Below are 18,824 nucleotides of genomic sequence, written 5' to 3' on the forward strand. Positions count from 1 at the left end.
TGTGGTAGATTACTTTGTGTACTATATATAAAAGAAATTATTATTTTGCATTATTTTTCATGAACAAAGAATATCATTTAGAAAATCTCAATCGAGAAATTTAATGTGCGAAACTAATAGCTGGAGATCAAGTCGATTACCAAAAATAAAAAAAGGGAATAAACATTTGTTGATGAAGAATGGCCAGAAATGAAGAAAAACAACTGGGAAGATTGAATCGATTATACCTGAAAAACTTGAAAGATGGTACGACCAACATTTGTATCATGTAATCAGCTAAATTAAGGGTGACATTCAAAACAAATGCGTTTGTGAACTGTAGTCGACAAGTCAAATACAAACTTACATTAATCATTATACAAGAGTTTTTATAACCATTTTATAACCAACGTGAAGACTGAAGTGAACAATATAAACAGTGCATGCATACATACATGATATGACTGTAAGTCAAAGAAAGTGAAAGTTATAATATGAAGATGATACAATTAAGTAGGGGACAACCATTTGATTCTGAGCGGACTGGCAGTTTTGGAAATAAATATTCTAGCCTACTCCTCTTTTGTGTGCAGGTTTGTTGGGAACACTGCAACTTCTTAAGTTAATGTTGATTCCTGTATTATCATGGGTGACTTTGGGTGACAGAAAAACAATAGATGTAAGAATGGAGTGAAACACAAAACATTGACACAGGACATACTATGGAATCAGATAAATGCTAGCTGTGATATGTTGTTAACATTTCCTTGTGCAAATTAACTGAATCATGCAATGAATCATATTTCATAAAAGGATTTGGCATTTGCAGTATTTTGTTGTGAGCTAATTTTACCATTCCCCTCAGTCAAAATACAAATTCACAACTTCCTAGATAATAAATAAATTTTCTGACTTCAGTCCAGATACTTCATACATGGATTGAGTAAATTGGAAATAAATAATCTTGCCCCGATGTGCTTGAAAATAAATTTTCTGACCCTTCAAATTAAAAAATGAAAATTCTGACCCCACAAAATTTTCCAGACTCCTGTCAGAATCAAATGTTTATACCCCTAAAGCGGATATATATATATATAGCACTAGTAAGCAATAGAATTGCTTAGAAAGTAGTAAAGTAGGGTAACTAAAAGCGAAACAAAAATAAATATATGGATTTACAGTTGGCACGCCACTCAAGCCAGGAATTAACGGTTAACATTTTACAAGCAACAAACGAACATGTTTTTCCCTCTAAGCTCGAAACCATAGATTTAAATTGAATGAAGAATAGATTGCCACTATAACTTATTTTAATTTTGATAATGGTCAATTTGTAATGACACCCAAATTTCAATTAATTAGGTATTAAATTCCATAGATAGTTTTTTTCTTTGATGTAAATTGATCAGTATTGGTGTATTGGGCGTTGGATATATTTGTAGATCTGAATAAATAAGGTAGTACAATACAGTTAGGTCATTTCTTAACATTTTGTCTCATTTTGTTGAAATAAAGCTGTTTTGAGGAAGTCCGCACAGAAATTTCTAGTGTTTTGTCATAAAAAAGTGCATATTTTTGAAATCCTTGGTGTGTGGAGGTTCAAGTCATTTATAAGTAATTTAGTGATTATTGTTATAAAATCCAGTAGCCATGGTAACATACTGAAAAAAAATATTTCTGAGTTTTAGTACAAATCAGGGGTGCCCTTCCAAAACTAACAGCCAATTACTATGTTTTATTAAATATCAGAGACTTAGACACTACCACAGGATGAAAGCATGCATGGAGTAGTTGGAAAAAGGGTAAAAATAATAATACCCTTTTCGATTCATTCTATCACAATTTTAGTTCCAAAAGTTCGTGCGAAATAAGGTATTTTGAAAATCAGCCATCTGATGCTGAGGAGAGAACCTAATAAGGCAGGGGACTGAAACGTTCCAGATACCATTCTTCCTTTAAATTACACATGTTTACCATTACATATATTATATCTGTCATTGTATAAATGCTTAACTGCATTTAAACGATATATCCACCAAATTTCAACTTTTAATTTTAAGTTTTACAAAATTTGACCGGGGTAACTTGGTGTGTGAAACAGTGCGCCTTAATGTAACTGTATAGTGCATCCTAATATAGTTTCATTCATCAATCATGGTATATGGACCTTACGGGTTAAACTTTTCATACAAAGATTTATACAATGATTAGAGAACTCAATACCAGTCATATGTTTTAAATATTTATTATGATGAATGTCACTTGAGAAATAAAGAATGTACTTACTAAATAATAATTTACTAACTTCTCTAGAATTCATTGTTGTATTTCCTACATGAATTCACACTTCTCAGTTTGCTGCAAATGACCCCAGATTTGTCTCCCAATAACCTTTTTGCGTCAGAAAAACAATGTAATTTACATTATGACATCATTCATCTTTTAAGTTGAAAGATAATTTAGTATGAAAAAAAACAAAAAAAAACAGTGTCTATGACTTTTCAACATCTGTACATGAATGATTACAGATACATGCTCTCTTATTGGTGAATCAGTAGGGGAGAGTCATAGTAGTTGGAAAACCCTCTTTGTAGGAAAATTTTGTTCTCAAAAATGAGCGAATGAGAGACTGGAACCTGTGGAAATCCCAGGGACGTATCCAGAAATTTGTAATAAAGGAGTTTTGATCATAAAGGTTAATCAAAACTCCTTTATTATAAATTTTTGGATATGTCCCAGGGATTTTTGTGATTGTAAAACCTATATTGCAAACTACTTTAAAAATAATGAAACTGGATATATTTTTCACCACCTGTTAGGTAAATGTACATGTTTTGAAATGTATGAAAGTAGAGGTAGTAATTCTTTAGTATAATATACATGATGTATGGATTTCAATTAGCAAAAGCCTGAAAGGAAGATAGCTTGATCTTAGCACTAATTCATATTATCATATGGTTTAGGTTATGCATGTATGCAGGTGTGTTTGTTGCATTTCACCATATCCATTCTTATTTCCACCAGTATATTCAAATGACTAAATTTTTGGTTTCCTGGTTAGATAGGAAAGAAAAATGTTCATCTTTTAATTACTTTTTTTTATGTCTAATTACTTATGCAACAAAAAACAATTCTGTCATAACAAAAGCCTGGACTGAATGTTTATTTTATACATGTTCATGTATATATGGATACAATTTTTTGTACTTATAGAACAAGAAAAGAAAAACCCTAAGCGACCAAGATTGGTAAGTCATTATAAGTAGGATACAGGCCTAAAGTCGAGAGAAAGTAACTTATATATAATTAAATTAACTTCCATATAATTTTTATACACAAATTTTAAAATGAATCATTCACTTCCACTCCAAAAAATTTTGATTGCAGATTCCAACAAAGTAAATCAGTGATTGAATAACTTATCTTTCAGTGAATAAATATTTACAAATCAGATTTAGTGTTTTTGACTCAAGTATATGTACTTTCATCAGAAATATTGACTTAGTCCTCTGCAGGTTACAAATACTTCATAAGGCCTAAAAGAAATTACATGTATCGGTTTCCACTAACCCTACCAACCATATTTTTTTTTACCAATTTTTGACAAGACTATCAAAGTCTGAATGTGTCCAAAAAAAAACTTTTGAAAAAAGAAAAAGTTTAAACTGTTTTGATTACCCCTATCGACCCTAGTTTTTTAGAGCATGTTAGCCGTAACACGGGTATTTTTTTCTTGGCCTAATTTGATGTTTGTATGAAAGTAACAACAACAATAAGATGTCTGACTTATTTTTATTTAGATACAGATTAGATCAGCAGTGGAAATAAAGCAGTGGCTACCAAGTATTAAGAAAGATATTGATTTTTACATAAAGGTTTATATATACACGCTTCATATCATATTACAGATATACTATAGACTTGATAGACTTGGAAATTTTAATGGTTTCCCAAACGATTTACTTTCACACTATAATTAATTCTTTGTGCTCTCAAAGATTATATGATAATTGACTGTGATGAGCAGGTAAATTTTTGTGTTGTAGGTTTTATTGTGAAAATTTGCAGCTTCAGTAATATCAAAAGAAAAACCCTTCAATATTAAAGGACTTTTTCTTCAGTAAATTGAAAATCAGTAGATGGTAACATGTTTATATTATATGTAAATTTAATTTGATAATTAAATAAAAAGAACAACTAGGAAGCTCAGACTTCACTCTATTGGAAGTTGATATAATAATTGCTTTGTGAGATATAAGATTTAATATATGCATTAAAATCTCTGTAGTTCTTACTTTTAATGAAAACTTTGAAACACTTGTCTTTGTAGCAATCACAAGTTCCATGTTACCCTGAGTCTAAAATAAAAGAATTTCACCAGAAAATAGATCATTTACAAGGAGAGTATAAAGCATTTGTCAGGAAGCTTAGACAGCTTGATCCAAACATCAAGGAAATTCCATGGGTAGACCGAAAATATAGGAAAGGTTTGTTATAAACTTTAAAATAGATATAACAATTCAACAACTATGCCATTTTAAAATCTGTTAGCAACTACTTGCACTTGTAATTTTCAGTACTTTACATTCATATTTGATTTGTATAATTTTATTTATAACACCACCTTATGTTGCAGATGGGTGCTATTGAACCATTGTTTCTAGCTTAATACAAGATCAAAATGTGCCTCTTAATACCATACATATGTGTTCTACATGTGTTTTTAACTTGTATGAGAGTGGAAAATTTATATTAAAAGATGAAATGATCAGTTAGCTTTGAACTTCCTGTAATATAGCTTAGAAATGCCAAGTCTTCGATTCAGAGGTTGCTGGTTGTTTTGATTGAGAAACATTAGGGACATCATGGTTACAAAGTCGCACAATTTTAGAGCATATTGCAACTTAGTTCGTACCATTTTTGACTCCTTCGAAGTTTGCTAATTGCACCCAATTGACGAACTGTTGTGTTACACAGCAACATGGTTCTAAAATGCCTATTATATTTTCGATAAAGGAAGAAACTTGTTTTGCTAGTAATGTACAAGTGTACAATGTCAAAAGATCCAGAATGGAAAAGAACAAGAATGTATATTATCATCTTCCTTGCATAGTCTTCCTTTAATCGTTCTAAAATCTTCCAAGTTTCAGTTTGCTAAAATTTGTGATTTTTTTTTCAATTCTGAAGTCCATACATATATCTATGCCAGGGTTTATGAGGAAGATGAGAAAATCACTGATTGATTGGATTAAGTTTACAAGAGCATTGAGTTCTTCTTGATGTTGAAAGCAAGCCAAAATCAGTGACATAGAATAATTGAGGATTAGCAACTTTGAAGACTTCAGTCTTTGATTTTTTTTTTTTTTGGTTTTCAAGCTATAAGCTTAAAAAAAAAACATTGGCAATTTTGATGCATTTTAAGGGCAAAAACTTGAATAAGCTGTCATAAATCTTGGACTCCCAAGGACATATGTAGGCCTTGTAATAAGGCTCTTAATGTCGGTTGAGAGTTTCCATGATTTTCAAATTATGAGATTAAAACCACAAAAATAGTAATTTGTGTCCATTCAAGGATAGTACTTCTAATACAAAGCATCACACAATTTTGAACCTGCAAGAACTTTTGTAGGCTTTATCATCAAGACAATTTTGAGGACTGAAAGTTTCCATCTATTATGCTCATCTACTCTAGTCATAACAAAAATCACATTTTTGTTTGCCTTTCAAGGGCTATAACTCTAACAACAATTGAAAGTTAATAAATGATCTACATGTGTACAAGAGTTCTCATGTTCTCTCTCAAGATCAAAATTTTTGCATGGATTTATACAACTTCATTATGAAGCTTCAGTATGTTTGAGAACTTGATTTTATTTTAGTAAGTGGTAGCTTGAGTTCTGAATCAAGAATTCCTTATTTGGAAACAGATGACATGGACCAGCCAGATCAGAAAAATGTTGAAAACAGCTCTACTTCATGCATCCTATCTGATACAGAGAATAGAACTGGATGTTCATGTGACAAACTAAATTATGAAACTTCAGAAGGTAAAAACCCTGACACTAACATTGGTCATAAGAATCAAGAGTATACAGAATCTAAAGAATTTGTTCCCATAGCAACACCCATTTTAGAGAAGGACTCAAAGTACAAAAACTTTTATGGTTATGGACATTCAAATACATGCCTGATTGAGACAAGTCAGGTGGACTCAGAACTTCAGGATAAACCTTTGACATTTGAGGCCAGATGTTCTAGTCCGAGTGGGGCTGTTCAACTTTCACACTCAAAGGGACATAACTCATTACAAACTTTACTACCTTACTCAGACTCCTCAGACGAAGATTAAAAACCTTTAAAAAATGAAGTGTTTTTATGTTTTTGATGTTACATTTTAGTAAGCAAAAGAATAGTTATTTCTTTAGCTCAGTATTAAAGGAAAATAAAATGTAACAAATGAAAAGGCATTTATATCATTTTAATTGGCTATGGAGCAAATTATGATATTATTGTTGATAGGTGTATGTACAATGCTAACTGAGAATGACAATGCTTCACTTGTTTATGAAATTATTAAATATTTTAGGGTACTAGTTTACTCTAAACTTCAAAACTATTTCACAAGATATGGTGTCAGTTATGGGGCAGAGCTGTTAGAATTAATAATTTTCTTTTTTAATTGAGGAAAGATCTTTTAATTTTGCTTAGTCTAGATTAAACCATCCAAGGATTACATTGAAGGGTTTATAAATGTTTTTTCTTTGATATGTCTGAAGTTTTTTGAAGGTTTATGTTTAGATATTGATGGTCAATTCCAACGTGGGATATCTAAAGAAGTAAGTTTGTCAATTGTTTTTGTAGACAATAAGTTCACTGCCTTTGCAAAACAATAGCAATTTAATAAATGCATTACATAATTTTCACACAATCGAAGGGAGGTCATATTGTTTCTAGTAATGGGAGATAATCCAGAAAAACTTAACATCTCAACCTATCTACCCAAAAATGACAAGTTACCAATTTTTTGGGGCCAGTTGTATAATGAATAGCTGTAGTTGCAGTAGGCATTATTATAGTCATCTATAGGCATTTAGTGTCTGGAAAAAAGATCTTGAAATGTCATGTCACTGAACACTGAAAGGAAGGCTTGTATTGATTTGAAGGGTTTTGACTCAAACCTAATTGCAATTAGGGGGAAAGGTTAATGGAAAGATAAATGTAGTTTTTGAATAGTGTACTTATAAAAGTGAAAAATAATGAAGTTTTCTGCTATTTTGCATTAATTTAGAGGATCAATCAACCCCAATGCACTTTGGTAAGTAATTTAAGTGAAATTGTTTATTGTAGATAACAGAAAACAAGTCCTATATAAAGATCACATGTATAGAATTTCAAAAATGTAAAAAAGAACTTGTTCGCCAAAAGTTGACCATTAAATCAGAGAAAATTGCTTTTAAAAATGGTTGCATATTAGTGCATTTTCAATGATTAAGAGATAAGACACCGTAAAGTAATACGATGTATATCTAAATATTCTGTATTGAAGTTTGACAAATCCTTAGCTGTCCACTGCACTATGATGTCCAGACAGTAAAATGAATGAATGGATCTTTTTTGAAATTCTACAAGGTGAACATGTTCCGATTGATTTGCCCGTTCAGGATTTGGCCTCTGTGGTGGTATACAATTTGGTCCTGTGATGCATTTAATTTATAAATTTAAAGGGTCATGATAAAAGACCATCTTTCTCAGTCAACAAATTTCTAAACATTAGTAATATAACTGCCTGTATTTCTCTAGTACAAGTCTGATATTCATTGGCAGTTTTCAGTAATGATTGATGTTTTTCCTGTGATGTTCAAACAATAGGATACTTTTAAACTAAATATTGACTGTTCTAAAACCTGACTCCTTTAAAAATGTACTTCTAAATGTGGAAACTCATGTTCAGTATATGGTGTGCATATGTATTATTTGAGGATAGCTCTCCTTCATGCCAGACTTTACCCATAGGACATGTCACATCACTTGATAGTTCTATCATACTCAGTGTAAGGACTAAAAACATTAAAAAGGTAAATTATCTAGGTCTAAACAACTACCAACAGAATGTACAATGTATATCAATGTATGTTCCATTGACATGGGTCTGTACATCGTATGTTTAAGGAATTCGAAGTTTGGTGTAGACTATAAGTATATAAACCAACTACTTTATACTGTACAATGCACCACAATGATGACAATATTTGTAAATTTTAGTAAAGGATTTGACAACAAAGGGAACATATATGATACAAATCCATCAAATTTTCATGGCAAGGTAAAACAATGTATTATTTATGTCATTTTATTAATGATTTGATATGTTGTCAACAAAACAATAGTTTCAATTCTGTTGTTACTCTAAAAATTACATGTATACATTACCATCATCTTTAATGTACCAAATTTGAACAACATGAACATATTCTAAAAATAGACAAATGTGTAGCATACCATCTTTAAATAAAATAAAAAAAAAAAAAAACACTGACTCAATGAAAAGAGAAACCTTTGAAAAGAGTAAAATCAAGTTTCAAGAATTTTTTTTTATCAATTCTATTTTATACTGAAACATGCACCAATCATCAATCATGAGGTTTTATACCTTATGTATTTAAGGCATTTAAATTTTTGTTCATGATAAAAATGAGAGGCTACACTTGATATTAAATTCAAAAATAGCACCATCTATTATTACTACCGGGAAAACATGTTCTTTTTATGTTACTACATAGAATCGAGTATTTGTTATAAGTTTGTAATGCCATCAAATCTAAACTAAAAATAAATACAGAATCAATCTTCCTGTTAAAGTAGACAGATTTTTATATCTATTTATGCAACAGAGACTTTTATCAATAGAAATAAGAAATTTTGTTACTCAAATTTAAGAATTCAATGTACAAGATAGGAAATAACTATCTTTAAAAATGTCTTTAGAAATCATGGATGCACCAACTTTTGACATTCACAGTAAAAATCCATTCCCTCAACAAGTCTTTGTAACTGAATCTATTCCAAACAAAGGGCCACCATATTCACAACTTTTAACATATAGTGTACCTTTTCCTATTGGTATGTTGACAACTGTTTACATAAATATACTTCATTACTTATTGAAACTGGATAAAATATTCAGTGAGCAGTTTAAATATTGCTGAAAAGTGCCTTCAATTCAGACAACTAATGATTTTACAAAAATAAAGTACCATGTCGTGACAAGATAGTTACACATGTGAAGTATAGATATACACTAGTATATAGGTGAATTCTTTTAAACACATTATAACATTATTTTGGTTCATTTAAACCTTTGAGAATGTATATGCACCATTTAAAAAAAAAAAAGACAAATAACAAAGAATGTAGTTCATGCAATTTGTTTACAGTCTCACTGAACTGAAGTAGTGATTTGTGACAGGGATTAAATTACTTTTAAAGACTGATTGATGTTAAATTGTTCCAATACCTAGGGAAAACATCAAATTAAGATTAACATGTAAATTTTATTATTCAATTATAGTAAATATATCAATTACTTTGAGTCTATACATTCTACAGAAGGTTACATGAATGTATACACAGTATCATACAACAATAATATAAAGCTGAGAGAAAACATTGAATGAAATCTAAAAACAATTAGCTTCAATAAACTGATAGCAAACATAACTTACAACCACTGGTTTGTAGAAATAACAATCTGGAATGTGGATAGGCAATAAATTAAAACACAGAAAACAACACATCACAACACTTTCTGGTGAGATCTGCAGCACTTACAACATGTAAAACGACACAATTACAATTATAAATTCTAAAAATCCTGATGGAAAAATTTCTATATTAAAGTCAACAAGTAGTCGACAATTTCTTTACCATAATCGTTTCTATAAAAATAAAAAATCATTTATTCAAATTTTTCAGACATCTTACTGTTAATATTTTTTTCTATCCCAGATCTTGAAGATAAAAATAATTTAAAAGAATAAAAATAACCATTAAAAAAGGAAATTGGTCCATAAAATCTATTTAGTATCCTCTATGGGCATTGTAAACAAAGAGATTTTAAAAATGACCAGGCAAGTTATGGTTTATTATCAAAAATATTTCTGTTTCAAATTTTTATTCCAAGCATGATACCTAGTAAATAAAACACATTAAGATAATTTGAGTATTACATACAACCATCTGGCCATGGATTTTCTATGAGGTAGACACCGACACTGTTAAACTGCTTTTTATTTTTACAACTTTTCACCATCATGCTTTTTCTGTAAACTCAATACCAGTATGTAATAATGTGAAAGTATAATTGTTGTGAGGTACTAATTTTCATGGTTTTTGTTGGTTAGACATACCTCAAAATTTGGATCCCAGCGAAAAGAAAATGTTCCATTCCTTTGTATCATAAAGGTGTTGAATCCATGAATTTAAGAATCAATGAACTAAGGTTTCTTCCCGAAACCATGAAAATTGGTACCCACATATAAAAGTTTAAAGAGAAACAATGCTCTACTTGCTTCAGGAACTTTCAAAGTATTTAAAAAATAGCCAAGAAAGAAGATAACATGTCGATTCAAGTATTAAAGTAAACAATACATGTATCAGATTGAATACAGTGGGCACAGTCTCTTTACAAACATTTCCAGTGCTTTACATATGTCTGATATGTACAGGAGAAAAATATATTTTGTTCATTTCAAAGAATTGGAATGTAAACACTTATAAGACTATGTAAGAAATTTACCACAAACTTCAGTAAAAGCCAATTATATATTTTTTTCTGCAAAACAAAACATATACATCAAGCTAGGTATGTATACAACTTATTGCTCTTTTATTAAATGCATGGCTGGTGTAAAATGCTTTGTAGATTATCAATCGAGGCAGAAGCTGAGTGCTCTCCTTGATACCATCCTTGGGTTGGATTTACTGTATCCCATTACAACGTCCCATCTTTATTCATCTAATTGTTGGACTGAAACGTAAAAAAAATTATGTTATCAAGATAAAATACATTAAGGAAGAAATAGCTGCAACACAGCAAGTCATGCACCCACCACTCTTGTTTATAAGTCCCATAACTATGAAAACATTTTAAAAAATGTATAACAAAAAGGTAACTTCCCACAATAAGACAAACACCTGATCTTAAAATCCTCCTAAGTGATTTTTAGTTATTTTTAAGTTATAGTAATAGCTATAACATGGCATAGCAATTTCAGTAATGTTTTACTTTGAGTACAGCAAAAGAACACATGTAATGTACTATATGGATAAATATGGAAACACACTCCTGTAAACAGTGATATTCAAAGGTATTCCCAGAAATATATTTTTCACTCTCCTAAATTTGGTCAAACAGGAAGTTGTCCTGATGGAATAGTAGACAACTTAAAACTGATCATGTTGGATACATAACCCGCATAAAATATTTCTGTTTGGTAAAAGCAGGTTAAAATGTGAGTAGATTTGGTTTGACTGTAGTAGTAACTGTCTTTTGAGTAAGGTACAAATTCCATATTACAAAAGCTAAGACTAACTGAATTAAATGTTACAATACCTTGGTAAAGGTGATGTATTGCCTGATGTTTTCCGTTTTTTAACTATTGCCTAAAAGAATAAGCAAATAATTTCAGTTAGTATGTTGTCCAATGCAAATTATAGTACACAATATAGTATTTGATTTACAAATTACAGTTACTGACAAGTAGAAAACTTAAAATTTAAATATTACGACTGTACAGAATTAAAAGCTATAAATAAAAATTTAACTTCATCATAAATATTTTTTAAAACCTTGTGGATAAAAAATTGTTTTTTGCAAATATTCTATCTGACCACAATTTTATTATCTAAATTATCTTAAAAAACTACATGTACCTGGCAGTATCTAAAAATTCAATTAAAGCAAAATTATGACTTTTAATTCTGATCCAAAATTACACCTGGTGATAGTAGGAGCAAAAAATTCTTATTTTTTTTACAAAAACATTTAAAATTTTTTATACAGTATAAAACTGGTTTTCTCTACACTGAGTAATTTTGGACCAGCATAAGCAAACAGAATGTTAGATGGCATTAGCTACTGGTACCATAGTGAGATCTAGTCAGTGCTTTCCACCAACAACACATAAGAATGAATAATTTTTTTTTTTGTGCACTTCACTCATTATGTTGGACTATAATTAGGTGCGATTTGCTCACAGTTTACAGAACTTGTAGGTTTCTAGACCAGATCCAAAAATGATATCATCTTACCCTACTTAGTTACGGTCTTAGGTCTTAATAATTTAATGCATACAATTAATGGTAAATTAAAAACAGAAAGTGTCAGCATTAAGTTTATTCATTCATCTTCATATTAAATTTACTAAACAAGCTCTACAGATTTAAAATTCTTTGTTACTAGAAAACATCTCAACACCAATCTGCAATAAGTGTCAGTATACAGATATTCTACAAAAGAATAGAAAAACCCTTAAGTTAAAAATAGAAACATGACCTAGATTTCACTAAACATATACAGAAACAAACTACCAAACAGACTTACAGGTGAGTTATGACTTTTGAAATTATTATGAGCATATACTATAACTCCTATATCTTTGTGTCCAGCCTCCATGGCAATAGATAAGGCCGTACATCCATCCTAAAATAACCATGCAACAGACATTTAACATGCAAAAAGGTCAGAGGTCACATGATGCACATGGTTACATATTTCATTAGTGTAGAAAGAATTTACACAAATTTAAAGAAATCAACATAAAAAGATTCTATATTTATAACAGAAAAATGAGAACAAGTAATGAGGAAGTAGGATTCTAAATGGAAAACATTTATAATTTCAATATGAGTACACAACACAAAATTCATGAAATGTTATTTAAGAGATCAACAACATAAAACAATCATAATGAAGAAAACAAGAACAAAAATGAAGACAGTTCTGATCTATTATCATGTAAACCATTCATTGAAAGTTGGACAACAACAAGAAGTATAAAATATTTCAAGCCAAGAAGACTAGAAATTCCTTACATTATCGGAAAGGGTAGAATCACAGTCAGGATGAGCGAGAAGAATTTTCACAATGTCAGTATGACCATGTTCACATGCACACATTAAAGCTGTCGATCCTTCATTGTCTTGTACATTGATATCAGCACCACATTCTAACAGCTGAGTGACCATATCTGTACGACCTTGACTAACAGCTAACATCAGGGCAGTTTGGCCATCCTATATTGGATATATAATTAGTCCATAATAACATACTTTTGACTATAGCAAGGCTATTTTATACTATGCAACTACTGATGTTATATCTTAAACTATAAATACTTTTTTGTCCACTTCTACATGCACTTCTTATATTTTTTTCTAAATCAATTTAAGATTCAAATGGAATCTGTTTACTTTGATTTCAATTTTAAATCAGTTTTGGAGTTTTTGTTAGTCCAACAATCATCAAATAAAACCAAAAAAAGAAAAAAAGAAAAAAAAAATGATTAAGCACAAATAACAAATGAAAATTTGCAAAGAGTATTTATAGAGAAGAGAAGTTAAAAATGCAAAATAAAATAGTACATGATTTGATGGCTATATCATCAAATCCATGCTTGTAACTAAATAAAATCCAAGTATGGATACATATACATGCGCTAACAAAATGATACAGCTATACTGATGTGTGCTAATATGCTTAAAACTGAATACTAGGCCAGGGTTATATTAAACTTTATTGCTCCAAGCTTTTTAGAATAAAAATATAAAAACTTGGAGCAATAAATTATTTTTTTATAAGTGTGTTGAATTAAATACCTCTACATGATATCTGAGAGTTATTTATATGCGAAAGAACTTGTGATATGTAGAGCGCTTGGGAGCAGATCGCGGAGGAATGTAGATGGATCCTGAAGAAGATCGGAATCCTGGTGCAAGGCTCTGACTCTGTTGACGAAAACTCCCAGAACCAGAATCAGAGAGCAATATTGGAGTAACATCAGAAGGTGCCTAAAATATGTTGATATAGTAATTATCTTACACTATACATCTTTCTACTACTAACTTATTCCTATCAAAAAGCACTTTACTCATAGCTAGGCCAGACCACTGAAGCAATATATGAGCTATTGTGAAATAGCCTGACTAAATCCTACATCAACAATTTTACATATAATAAACATAATCTGAAGAAAACATAAAAAGTAGAGTTACCCTACACTTCTGCAGTGCTATGAAGGCTTCTATCTGAGACATACATGTTACCTACACTTGTACAGTGCTCAGTAGGCTTCTACCAGACATACTTGTTACCTACACTTGTACAGTGCTCAGTGGGCTTCTACCAGAGACATACTTGTTACCTACACTTGTGCAGTGCTCAGTAGGCTTCTACCAGAGCCATACCTGTTACCTACACTTGTTCAGTGCTCAGAAGTCTTCTATCAGAGCCATACTTGTTACCTACACATGTGCAGTGCTTAGTAAGCTTCTATCAGAGCCACACCTGTCTTTTTTTTTTATTAAAACTCAGGGAACTTAGTTCCATGATCATTCAATTTGAGGTGTAACTGCTCTAGGAATAAGGGCAAAGGGAAAAAGTTTATAAATTCCCTAACTGACTTTGCTGAGCAAGAGAATCTTCTGACTTAGCTTCTTTGTAATGCAAAAGTTGCCACTTTGTAAGAGTATACTATCAATTGTTTATAACAAAATTCAGCACAATCTTTATGGTCAAAGAACTTTCATCTGTCATGCAGTCAAGCAAGCCAGGCTTATTACTACTGCTTTATATATACAGCCAAAAAGCAGATCAGAGACAAACTAGGAAACTTGTCTTTATCAATGGCCACTTCCATTTTTGATGCAGGAAACTTTAAAACTGAAAAGGGACACAAACTGAAAGTGACTGAGTAACCTTAAAATATTGGCTTAGATTTCACATGAAAATAAATTTTAAAAATAATTAAACTGAAAATTAAGGGGCAAATACTAAATTAAAATCTTAAAATTTCCCTCAATAAAACCTTTCAAATGTATTGAGTCCTATTTAATTGAATGACTAATACCTTAGCAGCCTTTGCATTTGTATCAGCCATTGAGAATAGTCTCTGCACAACCTCTCTTTGTCTGTCTGTCTGTGTGTAAGCTAGAGTGGCTAACATTGTGGAGGTATACCCAGCCTTGTTCTGTTTACTCAGGTCTATAACTCCAGTGTCGAGGAGAAGACTGACAATCTCAAAATTACAGTGGGATACAGCATAATGTAATGCAGTGTTACCCTGAAAAGGTCATCAAAAAGTATTCTGGATAAAATCAAGATTATCAGAAAATCACTGACCTTTGATGACACATGACAATATAAGTTAACTTGTACATTCTTCTTCATTTTCATTTTATACATTAAGAAGATGGCCGAAAAAAATGCTGAACAAAGCAAACATTAATCAGGTAATTTGATTTCTTATCAATCTCCAACAACATTTGTAAATTAGAATTATTCAATAATTCACAAGAAAAACCTTTGCGCTATTACAATACAGTTAATTAGAAAATATGATAGAAATTTTGTCATTTTAGAGCTGAAGTTGCTTTTAAATTTTGACAATTTCTGGCAAAATGTAACTTTCCTCTAGGGAAAATGTAACATTCCTCATAAAATAAAAAATGTGAGTTTTAATAATTGTCACTCAAACTCAATTGCATACGCTGCACTTCTTTAAAACACAACAATAATTTCCAAATTCACAATCATGTCATAACAGTAATCTTGACTTACATTAGAGTCTTGGATATTGACAATATATTCCAGCAATCTCCTGGATATCTCATTAAAGCTGGACATAAAGTCCTCAACTTGGTATGGCTCTGATAATTTAGCACTAGAAATCTTGAACCATTCCTCCTTTATTCTATCTAGACTAGCATTCTGTAAAATGATAATACCCATTACAATCTCTCCTGGTATATGTTGGAAAAATTCTTTTTTCACAATTTGCATTACTGTTTTAGTATGGGGGGTTGCAACTGATTAAGAGAAAACCAAAAAAAATAAATGCCTTGGCATCCAATAAATTCCTTTCAACAGTCTTACCATTTGACTTCTAGATAAATTTTAAAACTTTCATTACAATCTGTAATCAATGTACTTTTAACGTACTTAATGGTCTTATCTGCCCATGTAATTGCTTGGTTATATGCACCTGTGGTCAATTTCACAAAAAGTAGAAAGTGTAAAATTAATTATAAATTTTAGTAGTACATTAGGCAAACATTGTGACACAAAAATTTATGATAGATTTAACACATATGATTTTTCGTGAAACTGAAAACACATATCATATAACTTCATAGTCAATAATGTACATTACTTGTTTACAGAACCCCAAAATATGAATTTTCTTCGGATTAAGAGCTCAAAAAACCATTGATATATTCTACAGTTTTAGCAGGTAGAAACATATGTCCAGGAAACAATTACATAGCTCAGCAGGATCTTAAAATAAACAAGGCATGTATTGCAGAATAAATAATTTTTTTTAATAACTTTGAAGCTTCTTTAAACAACTCAAGTACCTGTTCTGTACCTGTTAATCTCTTTTTAAACATCTATAAATTTCAAAACAGCTCCTAAATAATTCCTTCATTTACCTGAACAGTATCTTAATTACCACTTAATCTTATCAATTAGATTTTTTGTAGTTGTAAAGATAGTGAAACACGTTGAAGTAATTGAATAGCATGTTTCTAATTAGCATTCACCAGAATACCACACAGATTTGTTGGTAGTTCTAATTTCTATTAAAGTTTGTATGCTAACAACTGTCTTACTATTCAGTTACAGTGCACTCTTCATTATCTTCAAGTTTAATTATTAATGAATAATGAATGTATGTGCAAGTCTCTCTACAGATTTGGCTTTCATGAAATTGTAAAGTAGTTCTTAAGTATGTAAGTTTTTTTATAGTACATGTTTTAAAATTAATTAGACAATATGCTAATCTTATATTTTCTAATGATGATATGTAATGCTGTAGTTATATATGGCAAAATAAAAATAAAAAAAGTTAAATGAATTTTAAATAAATTGTAACATCCAGTGAGGAGTTTACGAGATCAACATAAAAAGCAGAAATTGACAAAATTAGAAGTAAATATACACTATAAAAATAATTGTAATGGTAAAATCTGGATTTGGAATAGCAGAATTCTGCTAAAAAGCGGGAAAAAAATCATCCCTGAATATCAAAATATCAAAGAAAGACATTAAATTTATTTTCAGTACTGTCGGAATTTCGGGAATATCTGCTGAAAGAAGACTAAAATGTTACAATAAAACAAATATCTTCTCAGCCAAAAGTAAAAAAAAGAAGTTTATGTTTAGAGGGATTGGAAAAGAGTTGTAGAGCAACCCATCGCACCAATGCTAAATACCAGATATGAAATCATTCTGCTAATAGAAGCTAATAAAAACAAGTGGAATGGGTTAAATTTAGTTACATATGACATGACAAAATAATATATGAATATATGCGATGTTGGTACTTTCAATAACTGCCTACCCATCATACTAAAGTTTTAATTAATTTCAGACCATACCAATTCTTTTGTCTGTACTTCCGTTGAATCTTCTAAGTACTTGGCTAATGTTTCACAAGACTGTCTCATCTCACGGGTCAGCTCGAAACTATTGTCAAATATATAAAACCAATTATATATAACATAAAACCAACTACATATTTTTTACAAAACAAATTTACCAAGAAAGTGGTAATATATCTTTTCCTTCTGACATAGTGTGTATATTTAAGGAATGGCTGTTATTTTTTTTTCAGTCTGTAGAAATAACCTCAATCACGTGTTGCACACTAAATAATCTGCATAACAAGTTATTTTCAAGTGTGCACCATGGGCATTGAGGCTATTTCAAACAGACCAAAAAATATAACAATCATTCCTTAAAATGTACACAGTATGTCAGAAGGAAATGATCTATTGTATGTAATGAGAATAGGTATGGTGTATATGTCAAGGAGACAAAAACCCCACCAGGATGAAAATGTATGCATGCTATTGCCACTTTTTTGGTAAATTCGTTTTGTAAACAATATGTAATTGGTTGCGATGTGTAATGTCAAGTTGCTGTATTTTCCATGGTTTAAAATACTGTAGCTGATTACAACATTCAGCTACCAAGTAAGAAAAGCATAAAATTGTTAAGATGCTGAAGTTTTCAATTACCTCATACCAATACAAGGCCTATTCACTTAAATATTGTTTTTGCTTCATTATGAAGTACATAGTTCTCATTATACTTCAACATAAGACAAAGTCGACTTTCCACTTACGTTTCTCTGATATTCTGGTCAAACATTTTAGCTCCTGGAATGCCCTTAGCAATGGCCTCATCATCTTTACACTGATAGACAATACTACCTTCCCTACCATCATAAGACCCCTCATCATAACTAGCAGTAGACCCACTGTCTGAAGCATCTTCATCAGAGTCAGAGTTTGTACTACTGGAGGTGTAGCTGTAATTGGATTTTGATTAGGATAAAAACAAATGTTACATACATAACATGATATATATATATAAAATTTAAATAAAAAAAAATTCTAGAGTCATCATAACATTTTTCCTCTCTAAAGACCACTATTTAATTTTGTTAATGCCATCATTAATCATTACACCCCCTTTGTTATAATTGTTTTTTTTTTTCTTTTTTTCATGCATTAATTGTAATCATTTTATGGTTTATTGTGTGCTTCAGAAAAGATCATTGACA

At 30.6% G+C, this 18,824-nt stretch overlaps 2 protein-coding genes across 15 annotated transcripts in view; one reads left to right on the plus strand and one right to left on the minus strand.

The window, feature by feature from the left end:
* Positions 1-98: 98 nt before the first annotated feature.
* Positions 99-6,442, plus strand: LOC148629637 (uncharacterized). The gene is made up of 5 exons (XM_088554729.1): positions 99-246; positions 3,193-3,227; positions 3,780-3,854; positions 4,310-4,466; positions 5,859-6,442. The coding sequence occupies exons 1-5, from the start codon at positions 180-182 to the stop codon at positions 6,326-6,328; spliced, it is 804 nt and encodes a 267-aa protein (XP_088410855.1). The 5' UTR covers positions 99-179; the 3' UTR covers positions 6,329-6,442.
* Positions 6,443-8,315: 1,873 nt separating this feature from the next.
* LOC148629638 (uncharacterized) overlaps positions 8,316-18,824 on the minus strand; it is a 47,838-nt gene continuing 37,329 nt past the window's right edge. For 9 of the 14 annotated variants that reach the window (XM_088554536.1, XM_088554581.1, XM_088554527.1 and 6 more), the window contains 8 exons: positions 18,384-18,569; positions 17,635-17,722; positions 15,815-15,964; positions 15,105-15,317; positions 13,072-13,272; positions 12,581-12,679; positions 11,591-11,640; positions 8,316-11,005 (listed from right to left, as the gene is read on the minus strand). In XM_088554536.1, the coding sequence (XP_088410662.1) occupies positions 10,990-11,005; positions 11,591-11,640; positions 12,581-12,679; positions 13,072-13,272; positions 15,105-15,317; positions 15,815-15,964; positions 17,635-17,722; positions 18,384-18,569 (1,003 nt within the window). In that variant the 3' untranslated portion in view covers positions 8,316-10,989. Of the gene's footprint in view, positions 11,006-11,590; positions 11,641-12,580; positions 12,680-13,071; positions 13,273-13,854; positions 14,918-15,104; positions 15,318-15,814; positions 15,965-17,634; positions 17,723-18,383; positions 18,570-18,824 lie in introns of those variants that run through there. The other 5 variants (XR_015916995.1, XM_088554611.1, XM_088554630.1 and 2 more) reach the window with 5 other exon arrangements.

This window comes from Perna viridis, chromosome 1 (genome assembly GCF_037379345.1).
Source record: "Perna viridis isolate PV_CMFRI_1.1 ecotype Kerala chromosome 1, ASM3737934v1, whole genome shotgun sequence".
In the NCBI taxonomy this organism is placed as follows: Eukaryota; Metazoa; Mollusca; class Bivalvia; order Mytilida; family Mytilidae; genus Perna; species Perna viridis.